Genomic DNA, 27,554 nt, shown 5'->3' with positions numbered 1-27,554 from the left:
GGCCTTTATTCGTGCATTTGTCAATCGCCATTTGCTGTTTACAGTAGCAAATATTCAGCAACTCCAAAGAAAATCTGTTAGGCTTCCTGATATCCCCAAGTTTTAACTTTTGGTTGAGTTTACAAGATTTAGCATGGGCTATGGCCAGAAAGAGAGCTGTGGATGTCTCGGGCTCCCTCCTTCTCTTTCTAAAACATCGGCTTTTTATTCTGCCAGGATAATCAAACCCAAAGAGACGCTAGTAAACTCCAGAAGGAAAATCATCTGCAAATACAGGACCTCGGTTAACCAAAAGTAATCAGTTCCTGAGAAAAAAAGTGTTGTCTAACAAATTATCAGATAGTGAGAACCCAATTTTACATTTTTAAAAAGTAGGAAAAGTAAGAATACATTTCTAAGCCACGTTGATTGTATCCGTCAATCCACTGAACTAGGCACTTACAAGTTTTTCAAAGACATTCTGCTGCACCCAAGTAGCACAGCATAGCTTTTCAAACGTACGACTATCTCATGTTTTATTTTCCTGTACATAGAAAACATGTGCATGGCCAAGCTTATGTCTTCTATGTGGTTATGACTTTCAATATGCTTTATCACTTCCAATTTTTCTTCTTCAGGAGGAAGGGCCACTGGGGCTCACTTATTTGATTTTCTGTTCCGTTTTTAGAAGGAATTGCCACTTAAAAATGTGGGGAAGATGACAAGCAAAAAATGCACAGTATGTTCAAACAGCACAAACATGAGCTGTAACACCATCAGGTGGAACATGAATGACTCACTGAGGTCAGTGCCCTGTCCTCTTCCAGGGACACCTGGCAGCTTGAACATTTTCACTGGCTCAAACATGCCTTTTCATTTTAGAGGCTTTATTTGGATAATAAATTCCAGGTAACAATTTTTACAAAACAGTAAAAACTATTTGGATGTGAGAGCTCAATTCGGTTGAGATTACAGCAAAATAAAGTTATTTTGGAATTATTTTCAGTCTTCATGAGATTGTGAGAAAAATTGCAAAGTGGCTATATAAATGGTGTTCTCCTGTGGAATCGTCTTAAAACTCGTGAGTCAGGCAATGTTCCATAGACTCCAGGACCTGACTATATTATTTGTTAAATATATAGCATGAAAAGGATTTTCATTTGGCCGGCAAGAGAAAAGTAGAGATCCAGTGTCTATTCTGATGAGAAGTGGTTCTTCTCTGTAATCACACCGTTGAAGTGTTCAGAAAGGGAAAGATTCTTCTTTCTAGTTAATCTTCATTTATTGACCAGTAGATTATTTTGCTTACACTAATATGCAACCGTTTTTTAATCTCAATATATTAATTAGTTCCTCCACTTAAAAACTTTAATCGAGTTATTTTTCAAAGAAGATGTAAATGTACTATGTACTAAGTGAAATGTACTAACTATAAAGAAATTACATATTATTTTAAGTGAAATTAAAGGTATCTTAACAGAACACCCAGTGGTAGAATAGCATATCAACCTTGGTCTTACCCTTTAATTTCAAGGCTTCTAATACCTTTGAATCAGCTGTTACATCACTCACTAGCTTGATTTCAATATTTTGTGAAGTCAGTTGGAGCAACTTTTCAAAAAGACGCTGACCCTGGAAAAAATATTCAGAGACAAAGAAAGTCAGAAAGCCTAAATGTTTCCCAATTTAGACAGGTAAAAATAAACTCATTAAAATTAATCTATTCATTCAAATGTTAAAAAGTCAAGCATTTCAACAACTGGTATTCAGGTTTATGAAATTCTTTCAGAAGAGTTTATATCAATAGAGTGGTAGCATGAACACAGATTGCACTTTTTGGGGGGTATTGTGCAATTAAACAATTATTGCAATAATAATTCCAATGCTACAATGCAAATCTACCCTTTTTCTGCTTTATGAATCTGTTATCTACACAGGAAGAGGCAGCAAAGAAGATTAAGCCGTTGTGTTTTGACCCAAAGAGACCTAGATTCCAGCTGGTTTTCCAATTTACAAGCTGTTTCTTAGTCTCACTAACCTCTAGTTTCTTCCTCTGCAAAATGCAGATAATATTAGTATTTACTTCAAAAGGTTTTCGTGAGATTAAAGAAGTTAACAATAAGGAAGCATCCTTTAAGTATTAGCTGTTAAGAGGGAAATTATGGTTACTAATCAGAGATATACCTGCATTCATGTTGTTTAAATGTATTTTAATGAATTCAACTAATGTTCTGCCTAAAAATAACTGAAATAAAAAACAAAACCAAAATTAAAGTTTTTCAGCCAGGCATGGTGGTTCACGCTTCTAATCCCAGAACTCTGGGAGGCTGAGGCAGATGGATCACTTGAGGTCCAGCCTGGCCAACCTGGTGAAACCCTGTCTCTACTAAAAATAGAAAAATTAGCTGGGCATGGTGGTGCGTACTTTTAGTCCTAGCTACTCAGGAGGCTGAGGCAGGAGAATTGTTTGAACCTGGGAGGCAGAGGTTACAGTGAACCAAGGTTGCACCAGAGCACTCCAGCCTGGGCGACAGAGCAAGACTCCATCTCAACAAACAAACAAATAAATGAAAGTTTTATTTATAGGATTTTCAAAAGCATATAATTTTTAGAGTAAGTTTTAATCTCAGGCAGATTGAATAACAGTAGGTCCACAGTCATCACATTATCTCAGGTCATTGGATTGCACCATTATCCTATTTATCATCCTTTGTATGTTTTAATAGACTCCCGTCTGTCTCCTTATCATAAAAGGAAAATGGTCTTCTTGTATTGATTTTTTAGCTTTTTGCTGTTGGGTCACAAACTCAAATGCCTTCAGGAGCTAAACAGAGAATAAGGCTTTGGTCTTAATGGCCCCACAGTGGCAAGGTCTTATCTTGCTCTGGTAAGAATGGACTGTGGATAATGATATGGAATGGGTTTGGTGACTGGAAAGACAGAATGGTAGAAATGTGGAGGCAGAGCGGTGATTCCTGCAATTCAGCCTTAGAAAAGAGAGAAGCTGGCCAGGTGTGTAGCCTCACACCTATAATCTCACCACTTTGAGAGGCTGAGGTGGGCACAACACCTGAGGTTAGGAGTTTGAGACCAGCCTGGTCAACATGGGGAACCCGGTCTCTACTAAAAATACAAAAATTAGCTGGGCATGGTGGTGGGTGCCTGTAATCCCAGCTACCCTGGAGGCTGAGGCAGGAGAATCACTGGAACCTGGGAGGTGGAGGTTACAGTGAGCTGAGATCGCGCCATGCACTCCAGCCTGGGCGACAGAGTGAGACTCCATCAAAAAAAATAAATAAATCAACAACAAAAAAAAAGAGAGAAAAGAGAGAAAGGAAAGGGAAAGGGAAAAGGAAAAGGAAAGGGAAAGGGAGAAGCTGAAGATCAAGACCCTGAAGCTTTAGGGTGTTAGGAGGAAGAAGCTGGTGTGCCAGTGCTGTGGTCACAGCTGACAGCAGCAGGAGTATCTGGCACATCCAGCTGTGCCTTAGCCTGGAGCTGGCTGGCATAGCCATTGTTCCATAACCCCTGGGCGTTGGAGGACAGAGTGGAAGTTGCACCATCGCACCTGTGCCATGCATGGAGGCTTCCTTTTAGTTTAAACAAGTGTAGAAATAGAAGTTGCTCAAAGTGGAGCTCATCGAAAGCAATTAAATTTCTCTGTACTCCAAAAGCCTGGAGGAAGCCTCACCACAAACCAGATATTCTGGCATGGTATGTTGAGTGCATCAGACAGTTATTAACTCCTTATTTAAAAAAGAGCCAGAGGCCGAGCTTATCCTTGTAATCCCAGTGCTCTGGGAGGCCAAGGTGGAAGAATCACTTGAGCCCAGGAGTTCGAGACCAGCCTGGGCAATATCGGGAGACCTTGTCTCTACAAAAAGTTAAAAAAAAAATAGCCAGGCATGATGGTGCACGCCTGTAGTCCCTGCTACTCAGGAGAATGAGGTTGTGCTTGAGCCTGGGAGTTTGAGGATGCAGTGAGCCATGGGTGTGCCACTGCACTCCAGCCTGGGCAACACAGCTAGACCCCATCTTCAAAAATTAAAAAAAAAAAAAAAGAGGCAGGAGGGGAGAGGGAGGGTGAGAGACAGAGGCAACCAGAGAGACAGAGAAGGACAGGAAAGAAAAAAACAGGTGCTGATTTGCGGATTTTAGTGTCTATGTAAATTTTAAATGTACTGTGTAGAGGTAGGGGCTTAGATGGTGAGAGGCTCAGGTATGGGATGTGAGGGAGAATACACGTCAAGGGGCTTTGTGGTTCTTCCTCAGACAGAGTTGACACCAATAATACTTCCTTGTCAGCTTTGGCACTCCTCCGAGGAGTCCATTCTACTCTTACTCCATTGAAGGTCTGCATGACCCAGATTTCCAGAACCTAGACTCATGGTCATCACATGTTCACGTAAGTTGTTTGTATTTTTCCCTTTCACACAAACACACACTTTGTGTGTTCCGTAAGGCCCCACGGTCAGTGGGCCAGTATTTTTTGGCAAATTCATTTATTTTTTTAGTTAACAGAATATATTTGGAACCAATGAAACATTCAAGAGACCATCTAACTTAACTGTATTTCTGGCTCTGTGCCTTAAATTGATTTCCACTGTGTTATTTTTGTGGGACTTAAAGACAACCAGAACTCTCACACATGAATGAAAATAGAAATTCCAAAATCTACAGATACTGGCAGACTGTCATTAAATAAAGCTTATTTTTACTTTTAGTATGTGCTGATTACTTACACCAAGGAATCCCACAATTTTTAATTATAGTGCTCACTGTAATGATCTTGGGCTTGGGTAGAGTTTCTATACTTAGGCTTGAGGTAGAATTTCTATTCAATCATCTTCAGTGTGTTATCTCCCCATACAGTAATTTTTGTGAAGACATTCAAAATGTAATCATTTCCACAGGTATTAAACTCTACTCTATGCAGAGATCTGCAGTAAGGCCTCCTAATGTTTTCTGAGTTACATTCACTCATTTTTTTAAAAATTTTAATTTTAATTTTTGAGACGGAGTCTCGCTCTGTCACCCAGGTTGGGGTGCAGTGATGTGATCTCAGCTCACTGCAACCTCTGCCTCCTGAGTTCAAGTGATTCTCTTGCCTCGGCTTCCCATGTAGTTGGGACTATAGGCACCTGCCACCACGCCTGACTAATTTTTATATTTTTAGTAGAGATAGGGTTTCACCATGTTGGCCAGGCTGGTCTTGAACTCCTGACTTCAGGTGATCCACCCCCCTTGGCCTCCCAAAGTTCTGGGATTATAGGCATGAGCCACTGTGCCTGGCCTCACACATCATTTTTTTAAATAAGAAATAACAAAAGCCCCTTGACTTTTAAACATCACCAATATAAAACCTTGATCTTTCTAGTAAAGAACATTAGCCAACATTTCAGACTTAGATAAATTATCTCAAAGACCATCAGTGTCTCAGGAACGCTGACCTATTTTAGACCAATTTGTAAATGAAGTCTGTAAAAACCTTATGATGTACAGTAGAGTCGTATGCAGGAAGCTGTACCCCCAAAATGGAGACCCAGCTCAGCCCCTTTGTGACTTTGAAGAGGATGCTTAATGTAGGAGACCCTTCAATCCTGTAGGGGAGGAAATAAACCTGTTTCTCTACCCTCCTAGGTTCAATGGCTGGGCCCAGGAATCAAACTGATGAAAAACTATCAAGAGAGAACCAACAACATTTTAATTATGTACACACGAAGTTTTAATTACATGCATACAAGGGAATCCAGCAAAGAAACAAGACTCAAGGAGGTGGCCAGATGATTGAGGTTTATAGACTATCTTTGGCTAAGAAAAGGAAAATGAGTTTGGGGCTTCTGGGTGGGGAAGGCAAGTTATAAGAAGGTGAGGATAGGTATGGTAAGTAAGGTTTGTCCTGTTATACAGGTATGAGCCTCTCAGGTGATGACAGCTGTCTCCAGGAGTCACTCTCTTCCTGGTACGGAGCCATCATTTTTATGCAGTTAGAGAAAGGTAAAAAAAAAACCCTTCCTGCACTGCCGGTTCTCAATTACCCATAGCTCAAAATAATCCATACGCCAAAGGGGTCTATTTTGAGGTGGCATCTTCTGGTACCTTTCAACCCCAAAAGACTGGTAGGTCATAAATACTCCTTGCTTCTGTTGACCCAAAACAACTGGGAGAGAGGATGAAATGCCCAAGTACAGTATGAAGGAAATAAGCAAAAACACCAAAGAGAAACCCAAAGTCATGTCAGAGAAACTTAATTCTGAGGCTTATGTAGACTCTAGTGCTGGCTTTCAAGCTTGTTTTAGCAGTTGAACTCTCAGTGCAAATAAAAAGGTAAGCGAAACCTCTCCAATCCTTTCCTTCCCTCCCGCACAGAATCCGCAGGGCTCCACAAAACACAGATGGAAAAACCACTGAATTTTACTCCCCATGATAATGAAAACCTTCGGGATACTGAGATTTCCTACAAACTCTGGGAGACCACTTAGATCAATAATCGGCCAATCTCTTCATCTTACAAACGAGGACACAGAGGTACAAGATACTGAGTGACATGCTGATGACCACACGGCTTGCTAGTGGCAAAGTCAGGCCTAGAACATACATCTCTCTTCCTGATGCAACACAGTTCTCCCTGAATGATCATTTTGTTATGTTAAAGTTGGAAAAGGAAGGGGTATTCTTAAAGAAAGTTACTCCCCAGTCTCTCCCACTCTTTCCATTCCCCGCTACGGTCTAACAGACTCTCCCAAGCCAAGCAGTGCTGGGGCTGAGGGACACTCAATTACCAGCAGACTCAGGTTCTGGGGAGTCCAGAGGCCTGCAGAACAATTCTTAGCCCTACATGAGTGTTCCAGAGTTGCCTGTTCTCCAAAAGGTGGGGCAGGAGCCAAGGCCACCTCCCTAAACCCGAGGCTGGGTATATGAGGGGAGAGGCCTCCTTTGGTTGCCCCAGTGAGGAACTAGTAAACCATTCAATGCTACATCTTCAGTCTTTACCTTACTTCACGTGAAGGATGGAAGCCACTAATAATCTGATAAAGTTAAATATCAACACATTTAAAGAGAACCAATAACAAGAAGGAAGATGCTTAATACAATGGGCAGCTGGTGATACAGTCTCCTGGAGAAGATGGAAGTTAGAACTAAAACACAATATGTGCACTCAAGGATGGTCAAGTGTGTCTGGTACTAATACTCAATGATTTTAGAACTTAGAGGAGTAATTAAAGAACCATATGGCCATTGTTGAAGCCTGAATTAGTGGCCTGAAGATCAAATGCAAGAAATATCTCAAAGTACACATGTGCATGTACACACACACACACACACACACACACACAGAGAGAGAGAGAGAGAAACATATAAGGGGAATCAGGGAAAAGGCTGATATATAAACAGAGGAGATATAGCATGTGGCTCGTAGGCATACAAAAAAGATTAGGTTTGCAAATAATACCAAAATAAAAAAAAATGATCCAAGTTGAGGAAAGAAATAAATCTACAAGCTGAAAAGGTACATGAAGGTGAAGGCAAATTTGATGTAGAAAAAAACATGGAGCTATATTCTGTAAAATTACTTAACATCGAGGAGAAAGACCAACCTCTCGCCAAAAAAAAAGTTACCCATCAAGGAAAATGAATCAGACCGGCAGAGATCTAAGCAGCTGCAAGTACATGGTTGTATAGCCTATGGAAGACAAAGACTGATGCCCAAGAATCCTTTACACACTCAAGAATGTCACCTGCCAGGGTGAAAGAAATATTTGTAGATAGAAACAGACTTAGAGACTATCTTGTCTACTTAACCCATATGGGGAACATATTCATATTTAAAGAAAAACTGTAACCAAACAGTAAATAACACTGAACACCATTAAAGAAGATGAGGGGAGAAGAAATAAGTGAGGAACAATATGATATGTACATGTGTTTCATGCACTAAATGTGGGTTTTTGAAATAGAAGTCACACATTACAGGGGAAGGTCTACTGAGAATCAATTACGTGCATTCTCAATGGGAGCGATGTTGCCCCAAAGGGACTGAAATAGTGTTACTCTTTCGATGACTAACACACAGATATACATAGAACACATATGCAGTGTATCTGTGATATTATAATATCATGGGAGGCAGTATTAAGAATAAAATATATTAGAAGGCTCCTCAGGAAGATAATAATAAAAAACAGGTTGAGAAATGCTGATCTACAATCAACAGGATAAACAATCTCAGTAAAAGTTATACTAAAAATGGAGGTGGGCTTTAAGGTATTAGATGGGAAAAAGTGGGTCATTTTTATGAAATGACACACTTTATGGTGCTTTGAGAGCTGTAAACTGAGATGTACCAAAGAGCATGGCAACTAAATATATAAAGCAAAAATTAATAGAAATGCAATTAATATACTATCACAATGTAATACTTCAAAATATATTTCTCAAAATTGGGCAGATCGAATAGAAAACAAACAAGAATATATAAAAATTACATATTATCAATAAACGATTATATGTATACTTTTATATACTTCTCACTCTATATATCAAATCCCCTCAAAACAATTTTCGTCTGTGGAACATTTACAAAAATCTGTCTTGTAACTGCCATTAAGAAGCCTGAACAAAATTTATAATGAGATATTCTATAGGCTTCATTCTCTGCTCACAATCTAAGAAAATTAGTAACAAATCATTTACATGTTTTGTGAGTATAAAACAAATCTTACCTATTTGGGAATTTAAAACTCACTCTTAGATTATCCTTATACCAAAGAAGAAAAGTAAATGTATGCCTTCTCTAGAAAGCTATGAATAGGTGGGTACCTCATAGCAAAACCATGAAAGGAGGCAATATCTGGTGTGGAGGAGAAATTTATAACCATAAATACCTTCAGTATTATTTTTAAAATACTATAAAATCATATTCATCATATTAACATGGTAGAGGCATAAGAATGTATAAATATAGAAGGGAACTTAATAGATAATCCAGAAATGGTATGGTATGCACAAGATTTTTTCTTCGTTTTGTTTTCTTTTTTAATTTTTAAGTTCTCGGATACATGTGCAGAACGTACAGGTTTGTTACATAGGTATACATGTGCCATGGTGGTTTGCTGCACCTATCAACCCATCATCTGGGTTTTAAGGCCCGCATGCATTAGATATTTGTCCTAATGCTCTCCCTCCCCTTGCCCCCCATCCCCCAACAGGCCCTGGCATGTGATGTTCCCCTCCCTGTGTCCATGTGTTCTCATTGTTCAACTCCCACTTATGAATGAGAACATGTGGTGTTTGGTTTTCTGTTCCTGTGTTAGTTTGCTGAGAATGATGGCATCTAGCTTCATCCATGTCCCTGCAAAGGACATGAACTCATTCTTTTTTATGGCTGCATAGTATTCCATGGTGTCTATGTGCCATATTTTCTTTATCCAGTCTATCATTGATGGGCATTTGGGTTGGTTCCAAGTCTTTGCTATTGTAAATAGAGGCACAAGATTTTTATCAATAAAAAGACACTATTGTAATTCAGTTCGAAAAAGTTAAAAAGGTTTAATCTGGCACATATGAAGGGACCTCTATATTATATTACAAAGAAAAATGTGTTTCCAGTCAGAATTAGTACACACTAATACTTTCAAAAACATCTAGGCAATGACATGTACTGTCTTGGAATGGGGGAACCTTAATCAGGCTGTTAGCAGGCTAAATAATGGCTCCCCAAAGATAAGGCATCTGAATCTCTGCAATCTGTCAGTGTTACCTTATTTGGAAATAGGGTCTTTGCAGATATTATTAAATTAAGGATCTTATGATGGGGGATTATCCCGGATTATCTGAGGATAATCCTAAACACAATCACAAGTGTACTTATAAGAGATGGGCAAAAGGGGATTTGACACAACTAGAGGAGGAGGCACTGTGAAGATGGAGGAGGGAGAGATTGGAAGATGCTGGCCTTGAAGGCTGGAAGGTGCAGCAGCAAGCCAAGGAATGCCAGAAGCCACCGGAAGCTGGGAGAGACCAGGAATGCTGGCAGGCTCTGGAGCCGCTGGAGGGAGCATCACCCTCTGACACCTTGGTTTTGATCCGGGGAAACCGATTTCAGGCTTCCTACCTCCAGGTCTGTAAGAAAATAAATTTCTGTTTCTTAAACCAAAAAGTCTATGGTAATTTGTTATAGTAGCCACAGGAAATGAATATACAAACCAGCTATATAAAAGTAATAAAAGAGAATACAGACATATAGAAGTATAACTTATTTAAATAAATTATACTGCAAGAGATACTACAAAGTTAATTAAAAAATCTGGAATAAATATTTGCTATGCAAATGAGAGATGAAGGGATAATAGCTGTACTCTACAAAATGTGTTAAAAATTGGCTGGGTGCAGTGCTTACACCTGTAATCCCAGTGCTTTGAAGGCCATGTGGGAGGATCACTTGAGGCCAGGAGTTTGAGACCAGCCTGGACGACATAGTGAGGCTCTGTTTCTATCAAACAAAAATAATAAAAGGCCTAAAGCCCAATAAAATGCAGGCAAAGTATGAGAACAGTCAATGACTAAGAAAAGCAAGCCTTGGCCAGGCGCGGTGACTCACGCCTATAATCCCAGCACTTTGGGAGGCCGAGGCGGGTGGATCACAAGGTCAGGAGATCGAGACCATCCTGGCTAACATGGTGAAAACTCATCTCTACTAAAAATACAAAAAATTAGCCAGGCGTGGTGGCGGGTGCCTGTAGTCCCAGTCACTCAGGAGGCTGAGGTAGGAGAATGGCGTGAACCCGGGAAGCGGAGGTTGCAGTGAGCTGAGATCGCGCCACTGCACTCCAGCCTGGGCGACAGAGTGAGGCTCAGTCTCAAAAAAAAAAAAAAAAGAAAAGAAAAGAAAGCCTCTATGGCCAACAGACACAGGGAGATGCTTTATGTAATCAAGGCAGCTCAAAGCAGTGCATTAAAGAGACCTCTCTTTGTATTCAAAAAGACTGAAAAACATTTAGGAGTGTCAACACTTCCTCTTGTCAGAGATTTGGGGAAATGATACTCTGACATATTGGCTTTCTTCCATCCAGGAATCCTGCACCTAGAAACCTATCCCAGAGAAACATAAGCACCAAATTGCAGAAGACTTTATCTTGGATATACCATTATCCTACTTACACATACATATATATGTGTGTGGGTATATGTGCACATAAAGTTTAAATCAAAATTAAAAAGGAAATATAACTGATTAAACATATTAAACATTTGATGCTACAGTCATAAGAAAATAAGATTTAGGATTTAAGTCAAAGTGTTCTTTTGAAGCAATACACTAGCCTTGATTTTTTTTAAAATTTATGACCTAAGAGGAAAGATCATATGATATATGAATATATATATATTCATATAAATATATATACGAATCTTCTTTGGGCTTAATTCATTAGTTTATTTAATCAATTAGTTAAATTTGCTGTAAGATTGATATTTATTTACTTATATTACTCATATTTATTTACTTATATTACTTATATTTACTTATATCTTACTGAATTTTTAGTTTGTAGGATATACAAAGTTTGCCACAGATGTAAGCATGAATGTTATTTCCTTGTATATTTGTCAGTGTCAACCTTTATTCTCAAATGCCCTTGGATAAAGAGACGTGACTTTTAGGCCAGTTCATTCAAAGCATTTATTTACCGGTTGCTTCCCATGTGTCAGTGACCTGAAAGTACTAGCGATATTCAAGGAGAATATGTAGATGACAGATAAGCAAATACAGCCCAATATCCCCAATTCCAGGATGGAGGAAGACAGAGCAAGGGAAAAGCATAGCAGGGCATCAATAACCCAGCATAAGGCCTCAGGGACAGTTCCCCAAAGAAAGGTATAAAAATATTTAAAAACATCAGCTGGGCATGGTGGCACAGACCTACAGTTCCAGCTACTTGAGAGGCTGAGGCAGGATTGCTTGAATCCAGGGGGATAAAGCTGAAGGTGAGCTTATGATTGTGCCACTGCTCTCCAGCCTGGGCAACAAAGCAAGACCTTGTCCCAAATTTACATATATAGATGAATATTTAAATACATATTATTTAACATTATATAAATTATATATACATATTATATACTTGTATATATACATTTGTATATATACGCAAATTATATATATGAATATATATACGACTATTTATAAATTGGAAGGAATCCAGGTAGTGTTTATGAGATAACACAGTGATGAACCTGCTGATTAAGCTTGGAGCTTGAGAGAGAGAGGGGAATTGGAGTGGTGGCCAGAGTATGCAAATAGCTCTAAGGATGTGCCAGGAGAAATATGGAATTCCTTATCCCAAACCCAGAAGATAGTGGAGCAGAGCTCCACATCTCCTCACAGATGTCCCAATGGATCAATCAGAGCTTTAGTTCAGTGCCACAGACCCAGCACCTTGATTGACAGTACTCATTTTTTGGCAATGAGCCACAAGGAATATCTGCTTGAAACCAGCAGAGAGTATCTGGCGTGGAGGCATGCAGGCTGCCTATCCATTCATCATAACAGGCTCCATCTCATTAGACGATTTAATGGGTCTGAACAGTTCATCATCAAGGCCTTGCTTAATGATGGTTATCTCAATTATGCACCCTGTGGGTATAAACACAGCCATCCCTGTCAGGGACAGATGAAGAGAGATGAATATGCTCCTCATGCCAATCACAGGCCAGGAAATAGCAAGAGATTAATATCAGAAGCAGGAGGTTGGTAACCAGGCCCTCGGCAGCTGGAATCCTACAGTAGCTGAAAATTACCTGTGGGGTTGCTCGAGCGTCCACTCTGGCTGCAGAGGGGACAGACAACATTATCTTGGTACTGCCGTTCAGCAGCATCTGGAAGAGCACCATATCCACAGCTTGGCATCATCCCTTTGCTCCAGAGGAAAGAGGGGAGATCAAGGCAAGAAAGGAACACCAGGATGTGCCAAACATCCCCAACACTTCCACAATCACTTATTCCAAGAGGGAAGAGGACCCCACGCAGAACAGACAGAGAATTCCTTCAAAACCTCACTGCAGTGAGATTCCAGCATCCCCAGGGAAAAGCCATGAGAACTTGCCACATGCTCCCTAAATATTCCATGGTCTTAACAAGGCAGCTCAGATACCCTATCCTTACATTTTGAGAATTGATCTCGAGCAAATGGACAGTAAGAAAGAAAATGCACAGATATTTACTGCAGCAGCTCATTCAGAAAAAGGGAGAAAAGATAAATGCTTAAATGTCCAATAGAGAGAAATAGTTATATTAACTTAACCTGGTAAATCTAGTACATTGTATGTTATGCAGCCAATTAAAATATGTTTACCAGTGTTTCTAATAAAATGGAAAGGTGCTTATGTTGTAATGTTAACTTCAAAATTAAGATATAATTCTTTAGGCCGGAGGCAGTGGCTCACACCTGTCATCCCAGCACTTTGAGAGGCTGACACAGAAGGATCACTTAAGGCCAGGAGATTGAGACCAGCCTGGCCAACACGGTGAAACCTCATCTCTACCAAAAATACAAAAATTAGTCAGGCATGGTGGCGCACACCTGTAATCTCAGCTACTTGGCAGGCTGAAGCAGGAGAATTGTTTGCACCTGGGAGGTGGAGGTTGCAGCGAGCTGAGATCACGCCACTGCACTCCAGCCTGGGTGACAAGAGTGAGACCCTGTCTCAAAAACAAACAAACAAACAAAAGATATAATTCTTTTTATGTAATACAAGCCCATGTATACAAATTATGCATGAAATATCAAACTGTCAAAAACTTTTTTTGTTGGTGGCCATCTGGAGGATTTGGTTTCTCTCTCATTTCTCCATAGTTTCCAAATTTTTGATCGTGAGAGGTTATTACTAATGATAAAGGAAAAAATCTGACCTATTCTATTTGAGTGAAAGTACCAAAAAAAAAAAAAGGTCATAGAAAAATAGGAAAAACACAAATGAAGATACAGAGAAAAAATAAACAAGCATATAAGCAAACAATCTTAAAGAAAGTAATACAAACAATTAGAAGGAATATCTTAGGTTCATGATTTATTCATGGCCATATGATTGGATTTAAAAGGAATCATAGAGAGGTTAAACTCTTACTAATGATAATGCTTATGAGTTTATATTAGAATAATGATTTCCCATAGAAATATGTTTGAAAGCAAGCAAGAACATAATCAGGATTACTCAACAGATGGGGAAATGGCAGCATGAAGCAGCAGCAAGAACATACCAAGAAAAAATAGGACCCAAATCCACCAGAGCCTGTGAGCTCTGCTGCACAGTTCAAAAGCAGAGGTAATCCCACATGAGCCAATTTGCTGGCAGCACCCCTCGTTGTTGTTCTATTATTCTGTATTGTTATAAATGGTTTTTTGTTTGTCTGTCTCCCTCACCACACTTTGAGCTCTACGGAGATAGGGACCCTTGCTTATTTAATTTTCTATCCCCAGCAAATAGCACCGCACCTTGATACACGTTTGTTCAATAAAGACACGTTTAACATCATTTTGTTGTCACATTTAAAATGGGAGGATGCTAATTAACAAATAAGCATTTGCTGAGTGTTGATTTTGTGGAGCAGGGAATAGATGCTACTTTGGAATAAAGGGACACTCTTTCCATGAGGTTATGCTGTCTTTATGCTGACACTGTACCAGGAGTTCTACTGATATCATATGCAGCCTGGAGATGAGAAGGCTGAAGGTAATCTACTGTTTCAAACCAATCACTGAGCTCCATTTTGTTACTGGTGGTGCGCTGTACAGTAACACCAGCAGGATAAATACAGCATGGGTCCTAGAGTCCAGGGCTATGCGGAATATTCAAGTACAAGCTGCTACTCATTTACATCACTATGGAGGGAACAATTGCAATCACAGGATTAATCTGAAACAGGCAAAGTTAGGTTGACAAACCGGGGTAGGGACCAACCTGGCCTGATCTTGGAACCTATGAAAGTTGAACAATGTTTCTTAGACCGGGATGGTTTAAAACAGTGATTCTCAATCCTGGGTGCCCAGTAAAATCCCCTCATCGTTTTTAAAAGTATTGAAGCCTGGGTCCCTCTCCAAATATTGCGACCTAACTGGTCTAGGATGGGCTTGGGCATAAGCATATTTTAAAATCTCCCCAGGTGACTCTGACCTGCAGCCACGGTTGAAAACCACCATATTGAAAGAGAAAAGTGGGCATCTACCTGAAAAATATGTGTATTTTTCTGTCTTTTTTTTTTTCTTTTTTTTGAGACCGAGTCTTGCTCTGTCACCAGGCTGTACAGTGGCACAATCTCGGCTCACTGTAATCTCCACCTCCTGGGTTCAAGTGATTCCCCTGCCTCAGCCTCCCAAGTACCTGGGACTACAGGTGCGTGCCACCACACCCGGCTCATTTTTTGTATTTTAGTAGAAATGGGGTTTAACCATGTTGGCCAGGATGGTCTTGACCTACTGACCTTGTGATCCGCCCGCCTCCCAAAGTGCTGGGATTACAGGTGTGGGCCACCACGCCCGGCCTCTCCTTTCTTCACCTAAACCCTAGAAAGCAATTTGAATTTGTATTCTGTTTAGAATTTTCTATCTTAACCTTTTTTCATATAAGTTGAAATCTTGACAGACAGCTATTATTCTTGTTGTAAGATTACATAGAGAGTCATGTCCACTAAATTTGAAAGTAAATGTCCTGCATCAAAACAACAAAAATGAAAACCATAACTATCTTTTATAAGCTCCATTCTTTATTGTTTTACAAATATTATCTAATTGAATTCACCAAGCAATCAAATGAGATAGGCATTATTATTATAATACCCATTTTATAGAGGGGTATAAATTTATAAATCAGAATTAATTTTAATTAATAGATGGGAACACTGAAGATCAGATGAGTTATGACATCTGTTCAATGTGACCACAACTACTAAACTATTAGTCAATCAAATGTATTAATGACAAAGCCTACGATCTTTCCCCTGTAGTATATGGATCCGGAATAACACTGCAAATTTGCCTTTTCTATAAAACCAAGCGCTGAGAACTAAATATAAACAAAAGATGCAATTCTGAACTGCGCCAAATAACAACAGAGAATTTGTATGTATCCTAATTATGCTTTCATTAATTTATACATGTTTTATTTTTCCCTATGTCCTCATTAAAAATAGACAAATTAGACGGTAGGAAGTTTGCATAATATAATAGAAATGTGTATAAGCCCTCAGGATCTACATCAAAACAAAAATGAAATGTGTGTTTTCCTGTTGCATCAGAATATCCTGCTTTCCCTGACTCCTTTACCCAACCTGCCACTTACAATCGGCTCAAAGAATTTCAATTATTTAAAGGATCCAGTCTTCACCAACTATGCCAATCTTTTTCCAGGCAAAATGAAAACTAGGAAATGCTATGATGTTATTTTCCTGGGTTAAAAAAAATTGTTCAGAAATTTTAATTAAATATTTCATGTTCGGGCCACACGAGTATTAGATAGTTTTATCAGATTTTTACATGGGAGTGACAGTGTCAAAAACAGGATTCTTCTGGGTTTCAGGCATAGCCCTGTGTTACAAAGTAGATGCTGACTGTTTGCATGATAAATGAATAAAGAGTCTCCTTCAGAAGACTTGAAGAAGGAATGGAGACTTGCCTAGGACTGTAGGGATGGGCAAGAAAGGACAAGTAGGCTTAGAGAGCCAGGGAAGATGGAGAATGGAAAAGATGGCGGAGCCTGGGAGCAAGAGGTGCTGGAGGCACGGGGCCATAGAGGACGCCACCAGGCTGTGGGCTTCCTTAGGACAGGTAAGAGGCATTAAGGGCCAAAACATGCAGTGGTTATAATAGAAAATGTTAATAATATCATTAACAAATGAATCATAAGGATGGCTATGAAACAAGCATGACAAGAAAACGTTTTATAAGTTTGATGAAACAAAAGCCCTTGTCTGTTGGTTAAACTGCATTGATCAGATCAGTTAGGAAGAATATTGCAGAAAAGGAATGAGTGGGTTACCAGGTAGTGCCTGGAGACCTGAGTCACACATGGATACAGCTGCCTGAATCACAATGGCAGGGTCATATGAATGTCGCCAGGTCATATGGGTCTTCAATATAGAACAAAACATCAATCAACAAAAATTAGGAGGGACTGTAAGTTCAAGAAGACCACATAATTTACTGTGTTTTCAAAATTCAAGATGTTACTTGTCCAGAGGGAGATACACACACACACACACACACGTGTGCAAATATAGAGTGCGGTTTTATTTTCTATTAAATGATAGTGTTCTAAGATCAAATATTTCACAGTCTTACCAGACAACTTTGCTAGACAGTGCTTGGTCATAAATTTCAGAACAAATGAAGGGGTAAAAAAAGGTATTATTAAGCTTGTAGAATTCTTGAGAATGGGGTTGTTTTGGATGGTGAGGGGGTAATCAGTCCTTCCAGATCTTTTCCAAAGCTGAAGTGCCCCCTGCTTCTCCAAAGATAGAGCAGCTGCTCCCCAATGGGTGTGTCAATCATAACTGCTTGAGTAGATGAGTGAGAGTAAGACTGTGTGTGTGTGCACGCACACACGCTTGAAGATTTATAATTAATAAATCAAATGAAAGTACGAATTCCACATACAATGATAATTTGCCTAATCCTTCTTATCTACCCAGAGTCTCACATTTGCAGAAACTATAATCGCCTTCTAATTTTACATAGTAACCATCCCAATTTCTAGCACAGTGTAAGAGCCATAATAAGAACTTGCTAACAGAATAAATTTGAACCAGAGTTACAGTGTGTACACAAATAAGTGAATGTGAATAACAATATTCACGATCATAACAAACCCTTATATAGGCACTCAAATGGTCAAACACTGTTCTATACTCTTTACAGGTATTAACTGATTAAATCTGCACAACAACCTCTGAGGCAGGTTCTGTTATCACCCTGATTTTGCTGTCGAGGAAACTGAGGCACAGAGAGTTCATCCTCTTGCCTGAGGTTGCACAGCTAATAAGTAGGTCAAAAAACAAAACAAAACAAAAAAACCTCAGCTCCACTCCTGGCTCATTTCTACAGTCTTGCTAAGATCTGCTAACCACTGTGCAGAGGTAGGATCCAGGCTTGTACTTCCCAAAAACAGCCTCCTGGATCACTGAGCTCTTATGCTTGCTGCTTGCAATTTCATAAATACTGTCTGATTTTAAAAAATCATAATTTCTCAAAATCAAACAATTCTGATGTATCATCAGTTGGCAATCACAGCTCACTGGTAGACCACTATCTAATTAATTTCACATAAATACATCTCTTTAAGATTACATTGTTGCAGCTCATTAATTATTTTACAGGTTCCTCACAGTGAATTCACAGAGTGTGAGATTTTTTTTTTTAACCCAGTGAATTAGGTCGCTCTACTAATGAGACTTTGTCAGTTATATTTCCTGGCTGTTTCTGAACAGGCTTGATTTCATAAATTCCCATCATTTTGTCTCATAAATTAGCAATCAAGATGTCCCAGGGATTTCAACATTTTAGGGTGGCAACTCATCATCCAGACAGAAACGAAAACCTTTTGCCTGACCATGTATTTTCATAAAATTCTAACATATAGTTATCATGAAACTCTAGACCTCAGCAGCCCTTAGCAGGCTATGGTACGGAGTAAGGGCACTGTCCAGTTTCCTTTAGCACAGAAGGAAACAAAACACGAAGAGATTAACACCAGGAAAGAGACAAGAAAAACAAAGTGGGTTTTTCAGGGTGGAAACCCAAACAGCAACCTTTTGGAGGTACAGATTAAAAACACATTTTAAATCAACATGTCTGTTTCCATGCAAATGAAAAATAAAAAAGCACATATTCATCATTCCTGTTAGCAGCAACCATCACATTCACTCTTACAAAATTGTTACTCATCCAGAGACCAGACCAATAAAATGTGTGCGTCTGCTGCTGAGCTGTTCTGCCTGCCATTGGCTACGTGGTTTCTTGGTGCATTTTGTTATTGCTACATTATAAAAAACATCTGGGCTGCTTTTTGGTTATAGTCCCTCTTTATGTATGTGCCATCTATGGTTCCATTTAGGACTTTTCCAGCTCTGTTGGTTTAAAATTAAATGTCACATTTGACTATTGTCCCCCAAATAAAAAAATGTTATCTTTAAAAAAATTATTGAAAAAGAAGCTCTGAGCCTGACACAATTTTTTTTATCACACATATTTGTGAAGGATAGTGTCTGGCACCAGAATATTTTAAAGAAAATTTAAATTTGGCTCACTTGAGTAATCAGTGTGTGAACTATTTTTTCCCAGCATGTTTTTGCATGCAATTAACCAATGAGAGACTATCTGCCAATATTTATAGGGTCTTGGTAAAGATAAAAGGGCACTCACAAGTCCAAAGACTAGCTGCCCAAAGTTTGAAACGTTGGGTAGTCTTGAATTTCCTTTTCCATTTGAAAGACAAAATCAGGTAAAAATTTAAATCAAAGTAGCTTTCAGTTAGTGCCTTTTTATAGGCAGTGAAGTTTTAGGGTAAAACTTGGTGATTTTATCTGCAAAGAACAGGATATAGGGGTCCTTGAACTGCACCCAAAAAGGAGGAGTTGGCAGCAAGTACCTGTCTGCTTTCTCCGTTCTCCATCACTTCACAATCATTCCCCTACCTGCCCAGTGACGGGGGAAAGGAGGGGAATAGACTCTAAAAATAATCTTTTTCTTTTTCCTTTTTTTTTTTTTTTTTTTATACACAGTCTCACTCTGTCCCCCAGGCTGGAGTGCAGCGGCTCGATCTCAGCTCACTGCAGCCTCCGCCTCCCAGGTTCCAGCAATTCTCCTGTCTCAGCTTCCTGGGTAGCTGGGATTACAGGCATGCGCCACAATGCCCAGCTAATTTTTGTGCTTTTAGTACAGACGGGGTTTCACCATGTTTGCCAGGCTGGTCTCAAACTCCTGATCTCAGGTGATCTGCCCGCCTCAGCCTCCCAAAGTGCTGGTATTACAGGCTACCATGCCTGGCTCTCTAAAATTAATCTCTAAGTGCCCAAGAAATGTGGCCTTCAGATAAGTTCCCCGGACCTTTTAATGCTAACCTGTTGTGCATACCGCTCTAGGGGTTGAGAGAGGTGAATAGGGGCAAGGTGAGAGGGAGCCAGTCAGGCAACAAAACACCCTAAATTCTGCATGCTTGCTCTTTAAGACCATGGTCCATGCCTGGCTCTTGGCCAGTGGAGACCAAAGGCATGGGATTCTGCACAAACAGTCACTTGGCCACCAACAAACTAGAGGAAGAGGAGAAATTCCACTTCCTTGTTGAAGTGAGAACCCTCCAAACATTATTGCTTCCCCACAGGACATGGCCAGGGACAGACAGGTGTAGGGAGAACTGCAAGATCAGTCTCACAGCACCTTTAATCCATTTAATTCCCAAAGCAGATAAAGCCCCTCTATCCTTCATGTTTGCAGAGGCAGATCTCCCCCTTGTAAAGAGACAAAGCAAAATTAGGCTCAAAACTACAGAAAACCCACTGGTTTTACATTGTACAGAAATCTGTTGCTATTAGGGAGACGAGAGGCAGCTAAGAGGTGTCTCTTTGGCAGGAGCAGTATGACTCTACCAGAAGACATTATTCTAAACTAGGTCTGTTCCTAAAAGCTTGCCTGTGAGTTCAACGATAGTTACGTCATAGGCAGTAAGTTGAAAAATTCCCTTTGTTGGCAGCAGGCCAGTCGTTAGAGAGTGACTTGAACTAAGCTTCTAAGTGTTATCATCTTTCTGCATCAATAACATCTAACATCTACCTTTCTACATCAATAACATCTACCTAAGGTCATATGGGAGACTGTGGTGGGTGGATCACTTGAGGTCAGTTCAAGACCAGCCTGGCCAACATGGTGAAACCCCATCTCTATGAAAAATACAAAAATTAGCTTGGTGTGGTGGCAGGTGCCTGCAATCCCAGCTACTCAGGAGGCTGTGGCAGGAGAATTGCTTGAACCCAGGAGGTAGAGGTTGCAGTGAGCCAAGATCACACCACCACACTTTAGCCTCGGCAACAGAGCAAAACTCCGTCTCAAAAAAATTAAGAAGTAAATAAATAAAGCCATGTGGGATTGGGTCATGGTGGAGGCTGGCCTCTACTCCTATCATTCAAGGCTGGAAGAACAGTAGGAAATCTCCTTTGAAGGCTTGAGAAAGGGCCATCTGTATTATGTAATGGCAGAGTGCTTGCAACAGTACCACCTGCTATAAAATAGAACATGGAAAATACAACTAATGAACTTGTGAAGCCGGCTGAAATTCTTCAGGCAGATTACACGTTTTTGAAGTACTTCTATAGTAACTCTAGAAGTAAACTACAGTTTACAATAATCTATTCCCCATTTCAAAATAAGTAGAAGGGGGCCGGGCGCAGTGGCTCATGCCTATAATCCCAACACTTTGGGAGGCCAAGGCGGGTGGATCACTTGAGGTCAGGAATTCGAGACCAGCCTGGCCAGCATGGTGAAACCTCGTCTCTACTAAAAATATGAAAACTTAGCCGAGCGTGGTGGCGTGAACCTGTAATCCCAGCTACTTGAGAGGCTGAGACAGGAGAATTGCTTGAACCCAGGAGGCGGGGGTTGCAGAGAGCCAAGGTCGCACCACTACACTCCAACTTGAGCAACACAGTGAGTCTCTGTCTCCAAAAATAAAATAAAAATATGAGTAGAAGGGAAGAATTTGAATGGTTCTAGCCTAAAGAAAAGACAAATGTTTAAGGTGATAGATTCCCCAAATACACTAATTGGATCTTTACAAATTATAATAATGTATTAAATTATTACATGTACTCCAAAACTATGTACATCTATTATGCATCAATTAAAAATGCACACATGCTGTCACACACACACATGCACGCATGTGCGCACACACACACGCACCCCTTTCTGGCTGGGAAAAGACTGCCCCTCCAAGAGTTAGCCAAGGCATAGAGATAAAAATGGCTCAGCCAGGCTTTCATATGCAAGCTAGCTAGTCTGGAGCCTTACCTCCTCTGGTTCATACACTCCAGGGGGCAATCTCCTACTCTCCATTTACCCTTTTTGAACCAAAGTATCTCTAGGTATCTTACCCCGTCTCACTATTTTACATTTGGCATGTGTGTTGGGGGCATATAACTACTCTTTTTGGCTTGCATGTTTCCAAATCAAGAGAAGCCCACATGAGGAGCCTCACTCAGATCCAGACCTGATGCAAATAAAGAGACTCTAGATTTCGAGCTGAAGGAGTGAAGGATGTGCCATCTCAAAATACGTCAGGTTGGTATATTGATGATTATTTCAAGTGGAAAACACTGGAAAAATTGTAGTTCAGTAAGGGATAGCTGACCTGTCTCTTCCTGTGGGCAGCAAACCATAAAGCTTCTTCTGAGAAGCACACCCTCCCCATAGCAGGGTGAGAAAATAGCCCTCATCACCAGAGGCGGGAAACTGGGGGCTGCCATGGACCTGAGTAAATACACTTAATGAAGTAACCCTATCTCCCACTGGTGTTATACCCCTTCTATATCTCCTAGTGACTCCCCTAGAAATTGACTGCCCCCACACAGATCCCCTTTGTCCTGTCATTTCTCCTCAAATCTATTGTTCTTTGTCTAAAAAGTATAAAAACATCTTACTTTGGCCACTTCTTTGGACTTCACCCTCTTGTGAAGATCCACGTGTACGAGTAAAACTAATAAAATGTGTAGACTTTTCTCCTGCTAATATGCCTGGTGTCAATTTGATTTCTAGATCTAGCCAAAGAGCCCACGTAAGAGCGAAAGGGGTGTTGGAGGTGATCTCTGGCTTCCCTCCAGAGCCCTTGATGTAGTAGAATTCCCACTTTGAGGAATAAGGTGAATGTGTTTTGCATGTAAAAGGGAGATATGAATTGCTACGGTATGTTATTTCCAAAGATGGCCACCAATAATCCTCATTCCTGTACTTGGATGTTGCTCCTCCCTTCCCGGACTTGAGACGTTCTTCTACCAGTGGAATAGATTGGGAGCAACATGCTAGGATTCCAGAGCTCTTTGCCTTCTGAGGATCCAACCACCATGTAAAGAGCTCAAGATGATTTACTGAATCATGACAGAACATGCAGAGAGACTCAGCCATCCCAGACGTTCCAGTCACCCCAGCTGAGATACCAGATATGTGAGGAAAGCCATCCAGGATTCTCCAGCCCCGGGCAACCCACCCTAGCCAACACCATATGGATCAGAGATAAGTGCTCTCTGCCAAACCCTGCCCAGAATCATGAACAAATAGATACTATTTCTTTAAACTACTATATTTTAGGAGACATTATGGAGTAATAAATCCTGAAACACTTACTTAAACTTTAGTAGAGATGGAAAAGTGTAGAACACAGTTAGTAAACTCATTCCATTCTTTAGTTATGGTCTTCATGTTTTTTGTTTATATTTTCCAGTAATTTTTGACTTTAAGATAGTATAATTGAATAGATTCAATAGCTTTCAAAGTACCAGTGAGATCATGATTATAAGCTTAATGCCAATACATTTTGCATAAAAGGAGACAAAACTTATTTTACCCTTGACTTACATATGACATTTAAATGTAGGCCAACTGCTATATATTTAGATAGGGTAGCTTAATGTAAACTATCATGGTTGTACCAATATAAAGAAAAACACACTAAAATCACCAGCACCATTTTCTTACACCCAGAGCATTTTATTCAGAAATCGTTTAGATCATTAAGTCAGTTTTCTAAAGGTAGTTCTCCGAGTCTTATTTTTTAAAAGAAATAAGCATATTTCTTTTTCCCATTCATCCAAATATGACAGAAAAAAAAAAAACTATCCTGGGAAATTTCACTCTATTAAAAAATGTGGTTGTGGGTGAATTATAACTTGAAAGGTGAATTATAACACAAATTAACCAAATAAATGCCTCAGTGAGCAGTTACAGAATTAGAGCTGTAAACATGCAAGTTGGGCGAAGCAGAATTCTGGACCATGCCATTGACAGAGATCATCATGTAAATAGCACACCCTGAAGTTGTACAACACAGCAATTCTGTATAAAGAGCCGACTGTAGGCAAAGATGAAACATGATTTTGTCCTTGCAAACCCGGCATTCTAGTAGGAGCTGAGTGACATATGATTAACAACGGCACATCTACATAAATGTAATAATGTACATGTACTCTGGGTGCGGGTAGACTAAAATAAATGAGCTTGAGTTTGAGGAGTGGAGGAGCAGAATACTAAGGAGTGGAAAATGCACATAAGTAAAATCATCACACACACAGAGGATGTAGCTTACCTGACATGCTGATGGATGAGTGTGGTTGAGATCCCAATGGGAAGACACTATGTCAACAGACTTTTTGGCCATGTTGAGTAAATTCATCCAGCCTTGGAAAAGTGATAAGTGAAATGGTGCATTTTCTGAATAGTTAAGGCCTTCAGGAATATTTTCCACCAGGGCAATTCTTAGAAAAGATTTTGAAAAACAAACAAACAAAATCTAGTCAAATTTGAAGCCACAGATCTTTATATATGCATACAGCAGACATCTAAAAAATACTCTTTACTCATTCTGAATGCATTCTGTCCTCATAATTTACATTTTTTTTCCACAAAAGTCTTCTTACATTTAACCTCTACTAACCTACCGTGTTCTGAGAGTTTATGCTCTATTTTTCCACAGTTAGCACTCATATTTCAGAAAATAACAGAGTATGTCTCTAATGTCCAGTTTCAATCTAGCCTGGAAAAAAAAATTGTGAGCTTCCTACACAAGCATCTTCTTCTAGTAATATATTCCTTTATTTTTCCCTGGAAGCTATTCAATTCCTATATCAGATACTACTTTGCAAGCTATTTGAGACTATAAATTGAGTTTTGCCTATCTCCAGTTTCTAAAACAATGTGGGGCATATACTGGAACTCAATAAATGCAGTTATTATTGCTGAGCATCTACTGATGCTTCCTAGCCTACGGTGTAAAGTGACACTGAGAAGAAAATTATAAAACCTGCTTGTGGCAGGGCTTTATTAATATTAGAGCTAAGAAAAGGATAAAATTATAGGAATAATCAAGCCCTAAATAAACTGCAATTGGCAATATTCTAATAAGTTTGTTTTCTCTTTTTATACTTTTTATTATATTGACAAAACATCCATTGTATTGCCATACCTTTCCTTGGCTGCCTTTTCTTCACTTCTGAGTTAGGTGACAGATAACTTCTGAACAAAGGAATGAGCTATTTTTTCCAGCTTTATTAAACTTTATTTATTAATGTATATTCTCTTGCAATTCTTTTTTTGAGGTGGAGTCTCGCTCTGTTGCCCAGGCTGGAGAACAGTGGTGCGATCTTGGCTCACTGCAACCTCCGCCTTCCGGGTTCAAGCAGTTCTCCTGCCTCAGCCTCCTGAGTAGCTGAGATTACAGGCACCTGCCACCATGCCTGGCTAACTTTTTTGTGTTTTTCATAGAGACGGGGTTTCACCATGTTGGACAGGCTGGTCTCGAACTCCTGACCTCTCATGATCCCTCCCGCCTTGGCCTCCCAAAGTGCTAGGATTATAGGCATGAGCCACTGCACCCAGCCTCCTGCAATTCTTGATGGAAAAACCTCAAGTCCTTATGAAAATACCTGTTAGGTACTTCCAGAACACAGATTTGCATAGTTGTATGCACAGAGCCAGAGACATAATTAGGGCTCATGAAATACTTATAGAATAAATTTCAGCCTTCAACAAAGAATTCAGCACTTCTCAATAAAATACTTAATTGTTACTCTTACTGAGACATGTTGCATTTAGCCAGCTTTTGAAATAAAAACAATACTGCTAGTAAAATGTTCTGTATTTGATCAACCTAAAATATTATAACCAGAATGGGCTCTGGGTATGTGGCTCAGATAAATTTGCAATTTTGGAGTCCAATCAGCCTATCACCACCCAAAAACTTATTTAAAATTTGTTGAGCCTTTATGAGCACAGGGCAGGCAAATCACTATGTGCAACACAGAAATGACTACCACAAATCTCCCTAGCCCTCAGAAACAGAATTTAGTGGAAAAGCCTATCTCATACGTACTGACTCAAATAGGAGGTAGACTCTAATAAATGGTGAAGCAAGGGTAAGAAGCTTAATCAGAGGGAAAACACATCACTTAAAGACTCACTGGAACATGCACAAGAAGGAAAAATTATGATTGGGGACATATAGGAGGAAGCTGGGCTTGAAATCTGGAGGAAGCTGGGCTTGAAATTAGTCTTCAAAGATGAAAATTTTTTATGAGTGAGTTGGAAGAGAAAGACATTCTAAGAGGGAGGGAGGAGTTTGTAAAACATAGCATGTCTGTATATTTGTGAGTTAGTGAGCCAAGGGGAGTGTGAAGTAGGAAAGTTATGGTAGGAGCTTGTGATGGTGGAGAAAGCTGGCAGCATATGTAGGGACCACACTGCAGAGGTTGTGATCAAGGTAGAAGAGTGTGGACTTAATTTTGTTGCATTTGGGAGCAACCAAGTGTGTTTTAGGGGGCTGAGTCTGACAGCACACCTGTATGCCACTGGCATGGAGAAACGGGAAACAGAAGATAAGTCAGGAGAGAGTAAAGCTGCTGCAATAGTCCAGGGAAAAAAAAGAAGCTTGAATTTGGTCAGTGAGAATGAAAAGAAGCATGCAGTGGACATTTTCAAGGTCAAATCTTAAAAGTATGAGGGGCAGGTAAAGCAGAAACAATGAGGACTCAGATTTTCTTGCAAAACCAACATATTGTCTCTTAACTGGGCTGTATAACCCCCTCCAATGGTCTCCTCACATTGGTTCCTGCCCTTCTCCAAATCATTTTCCCTACTAGAGTTGGATTAATCTTTAAAAAATGTGAATCCGGACACTCTGCCTGCTGCCTAATGAAACTTCCTATGGACCTCCCCACTGTCTTTAGGATGATGCCCTTGACCTGCCCCCACATGATTGACAAGTGTTTACCAGCCTGTCCTGCCTCTTTGCAGCTTCACTGGATTCAAATGCCCTTTGTGAATTCCATACCACAGCCATATTTGTCATCTTTACTTCCTTCCCCACTATTCTTTCTGACTTTTGCATTTCACATGCATTGTCCTAATCCCAGTTCCTACACTGGTTATTGAGCCATCTCCCAGTTAACCTTTAAAGTTCCAATTGAAACTTCACTTCTTCTGACTGGCTTCCTTATACTCCCAAACTAGGCTAGATCCCCTTAATATCAACTTCTGCAGTGACCTGCTCCTCCTCTTTCATCCTACACCTCACTCCTGAAATTACTTGATTAAGGCCTTCCTTGATGGATTATAGGGTGTGTGAGGGCAGGAACCTGTTTCGTTGGTCCGGAATTGTATGCCCAGTGCCTAACCTAACCTATAGTATAATTGTGCATGGTGAGTGTCCAAAGAATGCATGTTGGGTGTCGTTAAAATCTCAACTGGGAGGTGGGGAGCTGGGATCCATTAAAACTGACAAGGGGCCGAGCGCGGTGGCTCACACCTGTAATCCCAGCACTTTGGGAGGCC

At 40.0% G+C, this 27,554-nt stretch overlaps 1 protein-coding gene across 3 annotated transcripts in view; it reads right to left on the bottom strand.

Annotated features, from left to right (window-relative positions):
* PLD5 (phospholipase D family member 5) overlaps positions 1 to 27,554 on the bottom strand; it is a 367,552-nt gene that overhangs the window by 190,793 nt on the left and 149,205 nt on the right. For 2 of the 3 annotated variants that reach the window (XM_030812606.1, XM_003267323.3), the window contains exons 3-4: positions 24,316 to 24,484; positions 1,500 to 1,611 (exon numbers count right to left, since the gene is read on the bottom strand). In XM_030812606.1, coding sequence (XP_030668466.1) covers positions 1,500 to 1,611; positions 24,316 to 24,484 — 281 coding nt within the window. Of the gene's footprint in view, positions 1 to 1,499; positions 1,612 to 24,315; positions 24,485 to 27,554 lie in introns of those variants that run through there. The other variant, XM_030812607.1, reaches the window with a different exon arrangement.

The sequence above is a fragment of the Nomascus leucogenys genome, chromosome 5, assembly GCF_006542625.1.
Source record: "Nomascus leucogenys isolate Asia chromosome 5, Asia_NLE_v1, whole genome shotgun sequence".
In the NCBI taxonomy this organism is placed as follows: domain Eukaryota; kingdom Metazoa; phylum Chordata; class Mammalia; order Primates; family Hylobatidae; genus Nomascus; species Nomascus leucogenys.
Note: the sequence above shows the minus strand (reverse complement) of the source record. Positions and strands in the feature narration are given on the sequence as shown.